The sequence below is a fragment of the Hordeum vulgare genome, chromosome 3H, assembly GCF_904849725.1.
Source record: "Hordeum vulgare subsp. vulgare chromosome 3H, MorexV3_pseudomolecules_assembly, whole genome shotgun sequence".
NCBI classification, from domain to species: Eukaryota; Viridiplantae; Streptophyta; class Magnoliopsida; order Poales; family Poaceae; genus Hordeum; species Hordeum vulgare.
The window spans coordinates 31,125,976-31,138,227 of NC_058520.1; the positions used below are offsets into that span (position 1 = coordinate 31,125,976).

Here is a 12,252-nt window from a genome sequence, read left to right on the forward strand (position 1 = left end):
GTGAGAGCACGGCCTACGCCCCGGAGTGTTCATTAAGTCGTTATGCTTTACATTTTCGCGTGGCAAATAGGACCTAAAATTTCTATCAAGTTCACAAGGCATGTGTTCAAACCGTTGGAAAGCTTCGAATTCGGGCGTATTTCGCTGCACGGTTTGAAGGGGTGAAGCCGCGCTGTAAGATTCGCGCCGGAGGGATAAGGGCCATCAACGGTTGAGAAACCCATCCATGGTCGTCTCTAATCCCAAACCCTCTCTCCCCTCTTCCTCCGCTCCCTTCCCACGTCGCCACCAATGGCTTCCTCCCTCCTCCGCGCCTCGCCGCTCTCCCTCCTCTCCCGCCTGAAGCCACTCAGCCGCAGGCCTCCCGCCCCGCACCTCCGCGGCATCCTCCTGCTCTCCGGCTCCGCATCGGCCTCCCCACGCTCCACGCCCACGCCCCGAACCCTAGCGGCCGCCACCGATGCGGCGACCCCACCGGAGGAGGCGGCGGCGGCGGTGCTCCCCGCGGCCGAGGCGAAGCTGGAGAGGATGCAGCCTCTGCAGTGGCCCCAGCGGGACGCGCTCTGCGGCGAGCTCGGGGCGGGCGACGCCGGGCGCAGGGTCCGGCTCTGCGGCTGGGTCGCCCTCCGCCGCTCCCACGCCGGCCTCACCTTCCTCACCCTCCGCGACTCCTCCGGCATGGTCCAGGTGACCCGTTTTCGTTTCAATGTCGTTGGCCTGGTTGTTATTGCTGCTGCAAAGTGCAAACATAAGCATCGCTTCATGATGATCTCTTAGTTATGAACATGCAATGTAGCTGCTGCTGCTGCGGTAGAGACAACTTCTATCTATGCAGCTGACCGCCGATGATATCACATTTTCTGCTGAAGCTTACGCCACATAATTTGTGCCACCTGGAATGGTCTGTTGTGTTGAAGTAGAAACCAGATACTGTGTTGTAGAGTGATTTTGGCAAGTGTTTGTAGTCAGCAAAGGTCAATGCGGAAGTACTCCCTCTGTACCTAAATATTTGCAGCTGACCGCCGATGATATCGCAATTTTTTGCTAAAGCTTCCGCCACATAATTTGCGCCACCTGAATGGTCTGTTGTGTTGAAGTAGAAACCAGATACTGTGTTGTAGAGTGATTTTGGCAAGTGTTTGTAGTCAGCAAAGGTCAATGTGGAAGTACAGTAGTATTCTATACTGAGCAACTAATATTCCCTTTTTTTCGGAGAAATAACTTTTCAGAGGCTTGCAGAGTGATAACTATTTCAAGATTGCCTGTCATAGTTACTGATGTTTATGGTCATTATTGTTCGAACTGTTTAGTGATCTTAAGCCAGTGTTTGTTCTACTCTTTCTGCAGGTGACGACTCTGCCGGAATACCCTGAAGTTTACGCTGTTGTAAACAAGCTGAGAGTGGAATCAGTGGTTTCTGTTGAGGGGGTGGTGCGTCTGCGCCCAACGGAAGCTTTCAATGCAGATATGAGGACTGGGGCTATAGAGGTACTGACTAGTCTCGATGGTAATCTATTTAATATTTTTTGGGGACGAAAGAGCTAGTTAATGTGGTTAGAATTGGAAATTTACGCTATCTAGCATAGAAACGTTATTACCTACTGCTACAGATCAACAGTAGGCTGTAGCTTTTCTCCAAGACCTGTCTGTGTTGTTACTCTCTTATCTTGCTATCCCAAGTTGTAAAACTGCAAGACACTGTTACTTCAGTTGATCGTAATGGAAATGGGACCAGGCCATCATCCCATTTCTGGAACATGCAGAATGCATTAGGGATTAACTTGACTAACACAAAGGAGAGAAACCATATACGACATAGTTCATATTTCACTCTTCGAATAATTGTTTCCTTGAACTGTCATGAGCTTTCCTATCTTTGTTCCGTGTTCTTCCAAATTGCAACATATTTTTGTAACGATGGTATCATGTTCGCATCTTGAAGATTGCTGCAGATCGTGTATCAGTGCTCAACTCGGTAACTCGTTCCCTACCTTTTCCAATCACTACTGCTGATACAGTGACAGAAAGATTTCCAGAAGAAGTCAGATTGAGGTAAGAGAAGCAGAATCTGTGTTCTCTGCATATTTTCTTGTTGGCATATTTTCAAATACCTGGAAGAAAGTTTTGTTGGATCCCCCAAAATATCCAGCTGCTGATTGATTATTGGCTAGCAAGTGCTTAACACATTTGTGCAGAATGTGATTAGGTTGTACATCTGAAGTGCACATATAATATTAGCCACCAAGATGATGCATAAGAAACTTAGGCATTGTGAATCACAATTTTTGCCACTGACTATTGGGACTTGGGAGCATAAACTTTGATTAGGTATTAAATCTTCCACAAACGCATCACAATTCATCACTCACTTTGTGATTATCGGAACTCCAATGGGTGTATAATCATATTCAGTTCGGTTAGTAACAATTAGTTAACCATTACTATGATTTCTCAATACTTATTTTTCTGGTGTCTTCTCATTAGAGCGGTACAAATATTTTATTATTCATTGGTATCATGATGGAGGTTTGCAGATAGTTAAGTTGAGACATTTTCATCATTATATCGATCATGCTAACTTTGTAGTAGTCTATTTGAATATCATACTGCAGTTTGTCAAGTGACCCTCTAAGAGTCTGTTGTACAATGACTTATGGTACATTATTGTATTTCACTGTAAAAAATTTCATTGGCTGTAATGACTGTGTCAGACCACAACTTCGCTCTAGATAGAAATATTCTTGTCAAAGATATGACCGTTCGTAGGGTCCCTGACGGATAAGTTACGACAGCTAGTTGATACGGCGGTGAGGAGGCGTGTTGATGTCCTATGTGTCCAAGAGACCAAATGGAAGGGACAAAAGGCGAAGGAGGTGGAGGATACCGGCTTCAAGTTGTGGTACACGGGGACAACTTCAAACAAGAATGGAGTAGGCATCTTGGTCAACAAGAGCCTTAGGGATGGAGTTGTGGACGTTAAGAGGCAAGGGGACTGGATGATCCTTGTCAAGCTGGTAGTTGGGGACTTAGTCCTCAATGTTATCAGCGCGTATGCCCCGCAAGTAGGCCACAATGAGAGCACCAAGAGGGAGTTCTGGGAAGGCCTGGAGGACTTGGTTAGGAGGGTACCTATTGGTGAGAAGCTCTTCATAGGAGGAGACCTCAATGGCCATGTGGGTACATCTAACACAGGTTTTGAAAGGGTGCATGGGGGCTTTGGCTATGGCATCAGGAACCAAGAAGGAGAAGATGTCCTGAGCTTCGCTCTAGCCTACGACATGGTTGTAGCTAACACCCTCTTTAGGAAGAGAGAATCCCATCTAGTGACGTTCAGTAGTGGTCTACACTCTAGCCAGATTGATTTTGTCCTCTCTAGAAGAGAAGACAGACGCGCTTGCATTGATTGTAAAACGATACCTGGAGAGAGTGTTGTCCCTCAACATAAGCTTGTGGTTGCTGACTTCCGCTTTAGGATTCGTGTCCAACGGGATAAGCGCGCCAAAGTCGCTAGAACGAAGTGGTGGAAGCTCAAGGGGGAGGCATCCCAGGCTTTCAGGGAGAGGGTCATTAAGGAGGGCCCTTGGGAGGAAGGAGGCGATGCAAACTTGATGTGGACGAGTATGGCGACCTTCTTGCGGAAGGTCGCTGTAGAGGAGTTTGGGGTGACCAAGGGAAGTAGAAGGGAAGCTAAGGACACCTGGTGGTGGAACGATGAGGTCCAGAAGGTTATTAGGGAGAAGAAGGACTGTTTCAGATGCCTATATCTGGACAGGAGTGCAGCTAACATGGAGAAGTATAAGGTGGCGAAGAAGGCAGCAAAGCGAGCGGTGAGTGAAGCGAGAGGTCGGGCGTATGAGGACCTCTACCAACGTTTAAACACTAAGGAAGGCGAAAGGGACATCTATAAGATGGCCAAGATTAGGGAGAGGAAGACGAGGGATGTCGGCGAAGTCAAATGCATCAAGGACGGAGATGATCAGCTTCTTGTGAAGGATGAAGCGATCAAGCGTAGATGGCGGGAGTACTTTGACAACCTTTACAATGGAGAGGTTGATAGCTCTACCATTGAGCTAGACGACTCCTTTGATGATACCAGCATGTGCTTTGTGCGACGTATCCAGGAGTGTGAGGTTAAGGAGGCGTTAAAAAGGATGAAAGTAGGCAAAGCGATGGGTCCTGATGGTATCCCCATCGAGGTGTGGAGAGGCCTTGGAGACATAGCGATAGTATGGCTAACTAAGCTTTTCAACCTCATTTTTCGGTCAAACAAGATGCCCGAAGAATGGAGGCGGAGTATTTTAGTACCAATCTTTAAGAACAAGGGGGATGTTCAAAGTTGTACTAATTACCGCGGAATCAAGCTGATGAGCCATACTATGAAGCTATGGGAGAGAGTCATTGAACACCGCTTAAGAAGGTTAACAAGCGTGACCAAAAACCAATTTGGTTTCATGCCTGGGAGGTCTACCATGGAAGCCATCTTCTTGGTACGACAACTGATGGAGAGATACAGGGAGCAAAAGAAGGACCTTCATATGGTGTTCATTGATTTGGAGAAGGCCTATGATAAGATACCTCGGAATGTCATGTGGTGGGCCTTGGAGAAACACAAAGTCCCAATAAAGTACATTACCCTCATCAAGGATATGTATGATAATGTTGTGACAAGTGTTCGAACAAGTGATGGCGACACCGATGACTTTCCGATTAGAATAGGGCTACACCAAGGGTCAGCTTTGAGCCCTTATCTTTTTGATTTGGTGATGAATGAGGTCACAAGGGATATACAAGGAGATATCCCATGGTGTATGCTCTTTGCGGATGATGTGGTGCTAGTCGATGATAGCCGAACGGGGGTTAATAGGAAGTTAAGTTATGGAGGCGGACTCTAGAATCGAAAGGTTTTAGGCTTAGTAGAACTAAAACTGAATACATGAGGTGCAGTTTTAGTGCTACTAGGCACGAGGATGGAGAGGTTAGCCTTGGTGGGCAGGTGGTACCGGAGAGAGACACGTTTCGATATTTGGGGTCCATGTTGCAGAAGGATGGCGATATCGATGAAGACGTGGGCCACCGAATCAAGGCTGGGTGGATGAAGTGGCGCCAAGCTTTTGGCGTACTCTGTGACAAGAGAGTGCCACAAAAGCTAAAAGGCAGGTTTTATAGGACAACTATCCGACCTGCGATGTTGTATGGCGCGGAGTGTTGGCCAACCAAGAGACGACATATCCAACAGTTAGGTGTAGCAGAGATGCGCATGTTGAGATGGATATGTGGCCACACAAGGAAGGATCGGGTACGGAATGACGATATACGAGAGAGACTTGGGGTAGCACCGATTGAAGAGAAGCTGGTCCAGCATCGTCTCGGATGGTTTGAACAGAGGCCATCGGAAGCGCCGGTGCATAGCGGACGGATAAAGCGTGCTGAAAATGTTAAGAGGGGTCGTGGTAGACCAAACTTGACATGGGAGGAGTCCGTTAAGAGAGACCTGAAGGTTTGGAATATCGACAAAGACTTAGCCATGGACAGGGGTGCGTGGAAGTTAGCTATTCACGTTCCAGAGCCATGACTTGGTTTCGAAATCTTATGGGTTTCAACTCTAGCCTACCCCAACTTGTTTGGGACTGAAAGGCTTGGTTGTTGTTGTTGTTGAAAGATATGACCGTTCCTATTTCCCTAAATTTCATTTCCTTATTATCACTTCTTCCTCTGTTAAGCTTTAGGGTACCAATTTACTGCTGTCCGTCATGCTTGAATTTATTTGAATGTTGCGCTCAGTTTTCACCATTTTAAGCAACGAGTGCTATGAATGTCCTATCTTCAATATTACAGATTTAGGGTGCTGGACTTGCGTCGACCACAAATGCAGTCAAATTTGAGATTACGTCATAAAGTTATTAAACACATTCGTCGTTACTTGGAGGATAGGCATGATTTTGTTGAGGTATGCTAGTTATATATTTTGTGCTGTTGTTTGGCCGCAGCATGTCATATTTACTTCTATATGCCTGTCATTTTCAATATGGTGGCCCTGTTCTTCAAACTGCAACATAAAGATCAAGATAGTTGCTTAATTGGCTGGCCGCTACATAAGCCGCTGGCCAAGTGGTCAACCTGTCTCTTGGGGTTGCTAATTCTCCACCCACTTGTCTAACAGCACTAATTTTTATGCATCAGCCATTTTCCTTACTGGGTTTATAAAGGGGGCATAAATATGATTAATGTGTTTTCACCAGTAGCAGTGGTGCATAATGCACATTTATTGATGCAAATTGTGTGGATCGGTCAAAATATATGCAACGAGTAACTAAACTGAATGCAGTTAGTGTATCTTCCTTTGCAATATCTAGAATCTATACATCTCTTGGCATTAATTTTCTTATATTTTATCTAAAGTTACTACATGTTCCAAGGTAGATTGAGACTCCAATTTTATCCAAGTCTACACCAGAAGGTGCTCGGGACTATCTTGTACCTTCAAGAGTTCAGGTGAATAACCTCTGTACTTTGCAGACACAATTATAACATGGTTGTTTCCTCTGTTGAAGCCCACATCATTCGGTTTGCTTTGTTCTTGTACTCTTTGTAATTTTGAAAGATCTGATGCCTAATTCCATATCTGTCTGCTTTATTGTAAAAGTAACGCCTCGATCTCTACTCGCTAGTAAGCACAATCACTTTCCATGAGATGAATGTGATTAATTTGCTGTGTTTTTCGTTTGGGTTGATGGCTGATTTTTCTGATCTAGAAAATTACTTTGGAGTTGAGTTGGCTACTTGGCTTTTAGAAGTTGCGATAGAAGTACACTCACAAACTATTTTGGAGGGCTAAACTTGTTCCTATTTTATTTTGCGTAGACCTGGACATTACAATGATATATAGTTTTGTTCTTATATACTTAACACATTTCTGTTCCATTTGATTATAACAATGATGTTGTGGAGGTTCAGACTTACTATGCATTAGAATTATGTTGCCATTGCTTGTTAGTGCGTTGGTAGGTATGGTAATTTAACAAGTAATATTTGTCAAAAGATTTTTTTTTCATAAGTAATAAACTAATAACTATGCAATGAAGGTTCATCACTTTGCCAAGTTCTGTTTCTCTGATTTCCTCCAATATGATTTCTGAAGCCAGGAACATGCTTTGCTCTTCCTCAAAGCCCTCAGCTGTTCAAGCAAATGTTGATGGCCTCTGGCTTCGAAAAATATTTTCAGATTGCAAGGTAAGTAGGCAGCACATTTGAAGGCCTGGGTGTTATTTCATAGATATAGTCGTGCTAATGCATGGAGTATATTATTGGTGCATGCCAACAATTATTCATCTTCATTTTTGTAACTTTAGCTGAATTCTTGAATTGTAATACAATTAATACAAATCAACCACAGCACGAGCATATGTGTCATGTAATGTACTCATGTCCAGCTGGCATATAGTACTATACTAGTATTGAATCAATTAACTACTTCTCTGGAAAGCTGTCTGGCACAATTGTCTTTGTTCACTGAGCTGCTTTATGGCAGATGCTTTCGGGATGAAGATCTGCGTGCAGACAGGCAACCAGAATTTACACAACTTGACATGGAGATTGCCTTTACATCAATGGAGGATATGTTGAAGTTGAATGAAGAATTGATGATACATGTATGTTGGTTTTGACCAGCTTTATATTTTCTTTCTCTTTTTTTTGTCAGACATCTATTTTCATCCTTGTCTATTAGTGAAATACCTAGTTAGAAGGTAACACAATCACTGCATTTTATAATTCTAAAGAGGTCACAGGCACAGCAACTGTGTGCTCATTTTGTAGTTTAGCTGCCGAATATTAAACCATCAGTAGTAGTCTCTTAGTTAATTATTCAGAAAACATTCCCTTTTTTATTGAGCTATTATTGCTATTCATGGTTGATTGAGCTATGAAATTCATATCACAGATATTTCAAGAGGTAGGAGATATTAAGCTGCCTAAGTGTTTCCCAAGGCTCACCTATACAGAGGCGATGAACCGTTATGGAACAGACAGACCTGACCTTCGGTTCGACTGGGAGCTAAAAGATGTGAGGACCTTTAATATCTTTGCAGAATGGCCTTGGTAATTGTGGTATATCTTATGGGTTTCACCTCTAGCCTACCCCAACTTGTTTGGGACTAAAGGCTTTGTTGTTGTTGTATTTATTTAGTTAATTACCATTACAAATTTGGACAACTTCGTTTTGGATGAGGGGCTACTTCTTGCCCCATTTTTTTTTTTTTTTGAGAAAACGCAAAAGGCTTTTGCGTTTCATTGTATTGAAAAGAGAGAGTTTGTTACAATCCTCCTAGGAGGCAAATTACAGTTCAATTACAGGGGTATTAGTGCACATCTCAGGTCTGTGGCAAGAGAACGCAGAGGCCGAAAGCTCCAGCTTTGGCCCAAAGAGCAGCCTCATCCTTAATCTTGGTGATCACGGTAGTGATGGAAGGGCGCACATTCTCGAAGACGCAGTCGTTTCGATGCTGTAGTATGATATTGTAGCAATGTCTCTAATTTTACAGATAGTACCGTTAGTAGTATGATATTGTAGGTCTGTAGATTTAGATGCTGCTTTTACCTTACAGTTTACATGGTGAACACATGCTGTATACTCTTTTGTTAGTTTATTACTTGCATATTTTCTCCCTTCATTGTTGTTCTGTCAAATGCAGGCTAGTGATGTATTTTTGGGCAGCAGCTTCAAGGTTTTTGCAGATACATTAGAAAATGGTGGTGTAATAAAGGCATTGTGTGTGCCTGGTGGTGCCAAAGTTTTTTCGAACACTGACCTAAAGAAGGGAACTGTTTATGCCGAGGCTTCCAAAGCTGGAGCTAAGGGTCTGCCTTTCCTCAAAGTTATGGACAATGGTAAAAGGAAAATATGTCCTTGTTATATTAGACAAAACTACAAGGTTTGGCAGCAAATGATATGTTATTTATTTTGTGGTACCACAGGGGAGCTTGAAGGAGTTGGTCCACTGGTGTCAAGTCTGAAACCTGAGAAGAAAGAACACCTGTTGGAACTTTTAGATGCAAAAGCAGGTGATCTTATCCTGTTTGCCTTGGGCGAGCAATCAACAGCTAATCAAATTCTTGGTAGGTTAAGATTGTTTATTGCTCATAAGCTGGAGGTGATAGATACGGTGAGTCTCAAACCAAGAATTTCTGTCCTTGTATTGCCGACATATTCTTGGGATATTGATGAGACACGAAGAATAGTTCTGTTTCTGCCCTTAATTTTTTTCTGTTTCTTTGTGTAGTCAGCACACTCAATTCTTTGGGTGACAGATTTTCCAATGTTTGAATGGAATAGTGATGAGCAGCGATATGAGGTCAGTCTTTTAGTTTGTAGTTTGTACTAACAAATTATAATTGGTTCGTATTCTTCTTTACTTCTACAAAACCGAAATGTGTATTCCTTAAGCTTGTGTGTGTATCACATTCGAGAAGTACTAGCATTTTACTGTTTTTTAAAGAGAATGCAGTTATTTGTTGAATATTGATTGCTGTTTAGGTGCTGATAGTACACTGAACAAACTTTGAACGGTATAGTAGGATAAATTGTACTATGTTGTATCACAAGAATACTCACCAGTATTGGACGAATCTTAGAACTTTGTTGATGACATCCAGACATGATCTTGTACGACACATGTTTACAAAGAGATATGTGAAAGGGCACACAGTCCATATACAGTTTTCTTTACATGCCAATGCCATTTGGATGGGCACATTGGTACATAAGTATCATGGATTCATGGTCTATATTATAGTGAATGCCCAATATTACTGAAATGGAAAGTTGCGTATTTTTGTCAAAATTTATGAATAGAAGAGCCTGGTTAAACTGGGTGTTCAATGTTCACATCTAGCTAAAAGGAAAGGTTGTATCTTATTGTGTTTTCCCATTACCCTTGTTCTTCTCCCTTTCAAGCACAGGCTCTACACCATCCTTTCACCGCACCAAATCCTGAAGATATGAATGATCTACCATCAGCTCGTGCCTTGGCTTATGATATGATTTACAATGGGGTGGAGGTACTCCTCGTTTCTCTTTTCAAGTGTGTATGCAAGTTTTAGTCTAGTTTGCTGTTTTAATGTTTGAATCTGCAGTTATGCACTACAATGTGAGGTTCATGTACCTATATTTTTCATGTATTATTATCTTTGATAAATAGTCACCCACGCGTCCAACAGACAAATAAGACATGAAACGTACTGATATGCATCAAAACTCAACACAATTTAGTAGTTTTATGCACATTAAGATGATATTGTAAACCCCTGTACAAGCGCTACCTGTGTTTTCTTGTGTTACATTTGTGTTAGTGTGTGTTTCAACTTTCAAGTTTCAGATGCTAAGTAGTAAATACGCTTTCAGAGTCAGTGCTCTTTTCTATTGTAAACGAGCGCCCTTTTTTATTGTAAATGACTAATTGAGCAAGGTGGGCAAATGATCATATGATATATCGATAAGTTTGGTGCCATATATGTGACTATGTGCATGTGTTACTGGCTTACTGCAAAAGAAATCATACAGTACATCTGATGTTTTGTCCTCTTGTTCATAGATTGGAGGAGGCAGTTTGAGGATCTACAAAAGTGATGTGCAACAAAGGATTTTTGAAATCATCGGTATCTCACCTGAACAGGTTTGACTATTTTTTTTTGACTTGCTCTTCATGATATTAATTTACTCCCTTCATGTCGTCGATCATGTTTCTTCCAGTCTTCAGTTTGTTGCGTAAGCTGTCAATCAGATTTTCAAGTAAAAAATGGTTTGTTTTAGGCTGCCCCCAACAACTAATTCAATACTGCACCAACTGAACCATTCAGCAGCCGAGCCTTTTACCTATTCATTCATGGTTGTTAGTCTGGAGAGTATTTCTATATCCGGTGTTGCTCCCTTTTGGCGGTGTACTTAATATTTGAAATTTCCAATGCAGGCGGAGGAGAAATTTGGCTACCTTTTGGAGTGTTTCGACATGGGTGCTCCTCCGCATGGTATGATATTTCAACCACATGGCTTTCAGTGTATTATGTTCTTTAGTGTAAGATTGTAGCTATGCATTCTGCTTTGATGCTGCTTGCATGTTTCATTACGCTGCTATTTCTGAAAGAAGAGCAGCCTTCTAAAACAATCTTACTCCTTTTCTCTAAAAGTGCCGCAATCTTGTTCTTTTACTATATTTGTAACATTAGACAATTTCTTGATTCTAAGGTATTTGAATAAACTTGATAAATTTTATTTTGCTTTTACTTACTAGAACTACAACTGGGATATCTTAAGTTTTTTTGCTTCTAGTTACCAGAGCTAGAACTAGAACTAGAATATCAAACAGAAATGTCACATTTGTCACCTCCTTAATGCAGGAGGCATTGCCTATGGGTTGGATCGTTTGGTGATGCTTTTGGCCCGTGAAAGTTCAATCCGGGACGTGATAGCTTTCCCAAAGACCACGACTGCTCAATGTTCGCTCACCAAAGCACCGTCACCTGTGGATCCTCAGCAATTGAAGGATCTGGGCCTGCGTACTTCCTGAGGGCACTGTTCATGGCTAAGGGGTGCATTATCTAGGAACAAATACATTATACACATGGGGCTCAAACTGTCCCTGCACATTCTCTTTTTGCACTGTAGAGATGGAAATTTTGACTGTAAAATGACTGGCCGGCATTCAGATGTCGCAAAATCTGCAAGCATCGACCTAATGCGGGTTCTTTTTTCTGTTCAAAGTTGTGGCTGCCGACATGTAACCGTGTTATTGACTTAATGAACCAAGCGGCTTTGTAACCCAACATTGGAAGTATTTGTGGGTATACATACCAGGTTGAATTTCTGTAGCTTTGTTCGCTGCAGGGAGTTGAATTTCTGTAGCTGGTCGAGTGCCTTCTCTTGCGTGGTGAAACCAGTCTCGCAGATAGCAGCTACATTGATCACTGGAAGTGGAAACCTTTACCATTGGCATCATGTTTATTGTCTCCACTAGCGACAAGGAAATCTGCCCATGAGGACTATGGAGAATCGCTCCTATGAGCAAAACAAACCATGTGAACTCCCTGTGTTCCTAAATATATGTCTTTTTGAAGGTTCCACTGCAAACTACATACGGATGTATATATACACATTTTAGAATGTACATTCTGATTTTGCTCTGAATGTATCCCTAGTGAAATCTTTAAAAAAACTTATATTTATTGACAGCGCTCCACACACGACACGTGACAGTGGTT

At 42.4% G+C, this 12,252-nt stretch overlaps 1 protein-coding gene across 1 annotated transcript; it reads left to right on the top strand.

Annotated features, from left to right (window-relative positions):
• Positions 1–219: 219 nt before the first annotated feature.
• Positions 220–11,858, top strand: LOC123442788 (aspartate--tRNA ligase, chloroplastic/mitochondrial). The gene is made up of 15 exons (XM_045118921.1): positions 220–687; positions 1,348–1,488; positions 1,943–2,052; positions 5,836–5,947; positions 6,421–6,492; positions 7,139–7,230; positions 7,529–7,649; positions 7,940–8,062; positions 8,691–8,886; positions 8,974–9,161; positions 9,279–9,350; positions 9,958–10,056; positions 10,590–10,670; positions 10,965–11,022; positions 11,392–11,858. Exons 1-15 carry the CDS (start codon positions 292–294, stop codon positions 11,559–11,561), a joined length of 2,031 nt encoding a protein of 676 aa, XP_044974856.1. The 5' UTR covers positions 220–291; the 3' UTR covers positions 11,562–11,858.
• The last annotated feature ends 394 nt before the right edge of the window (positions 11,859–12,252 follow it).

Coding starts and splice junctions, on each gene's coding strand:
- LOC123442788 (XM_045118921.1), top strand. CDS start 292: ATGGCTTCCTCCCTCCTCCGCGCCTCGCCGCTCTCCCTCCTCTCCCGC. Junction 1,489..1,942: donor TGAGGACTGGGGCTATAGAG/GTACTGACTAGT, acceptor CGCATCTTGAAG/ATTGCTGCAGATCGTGTATC. Junction 6,493..7,138: donor TTGTACCTTCAAGAGTTCAG/GTGAATAACCTC, acceptor TGATTTCTGAAG/CCAGGAACATGCTTTGCTCT.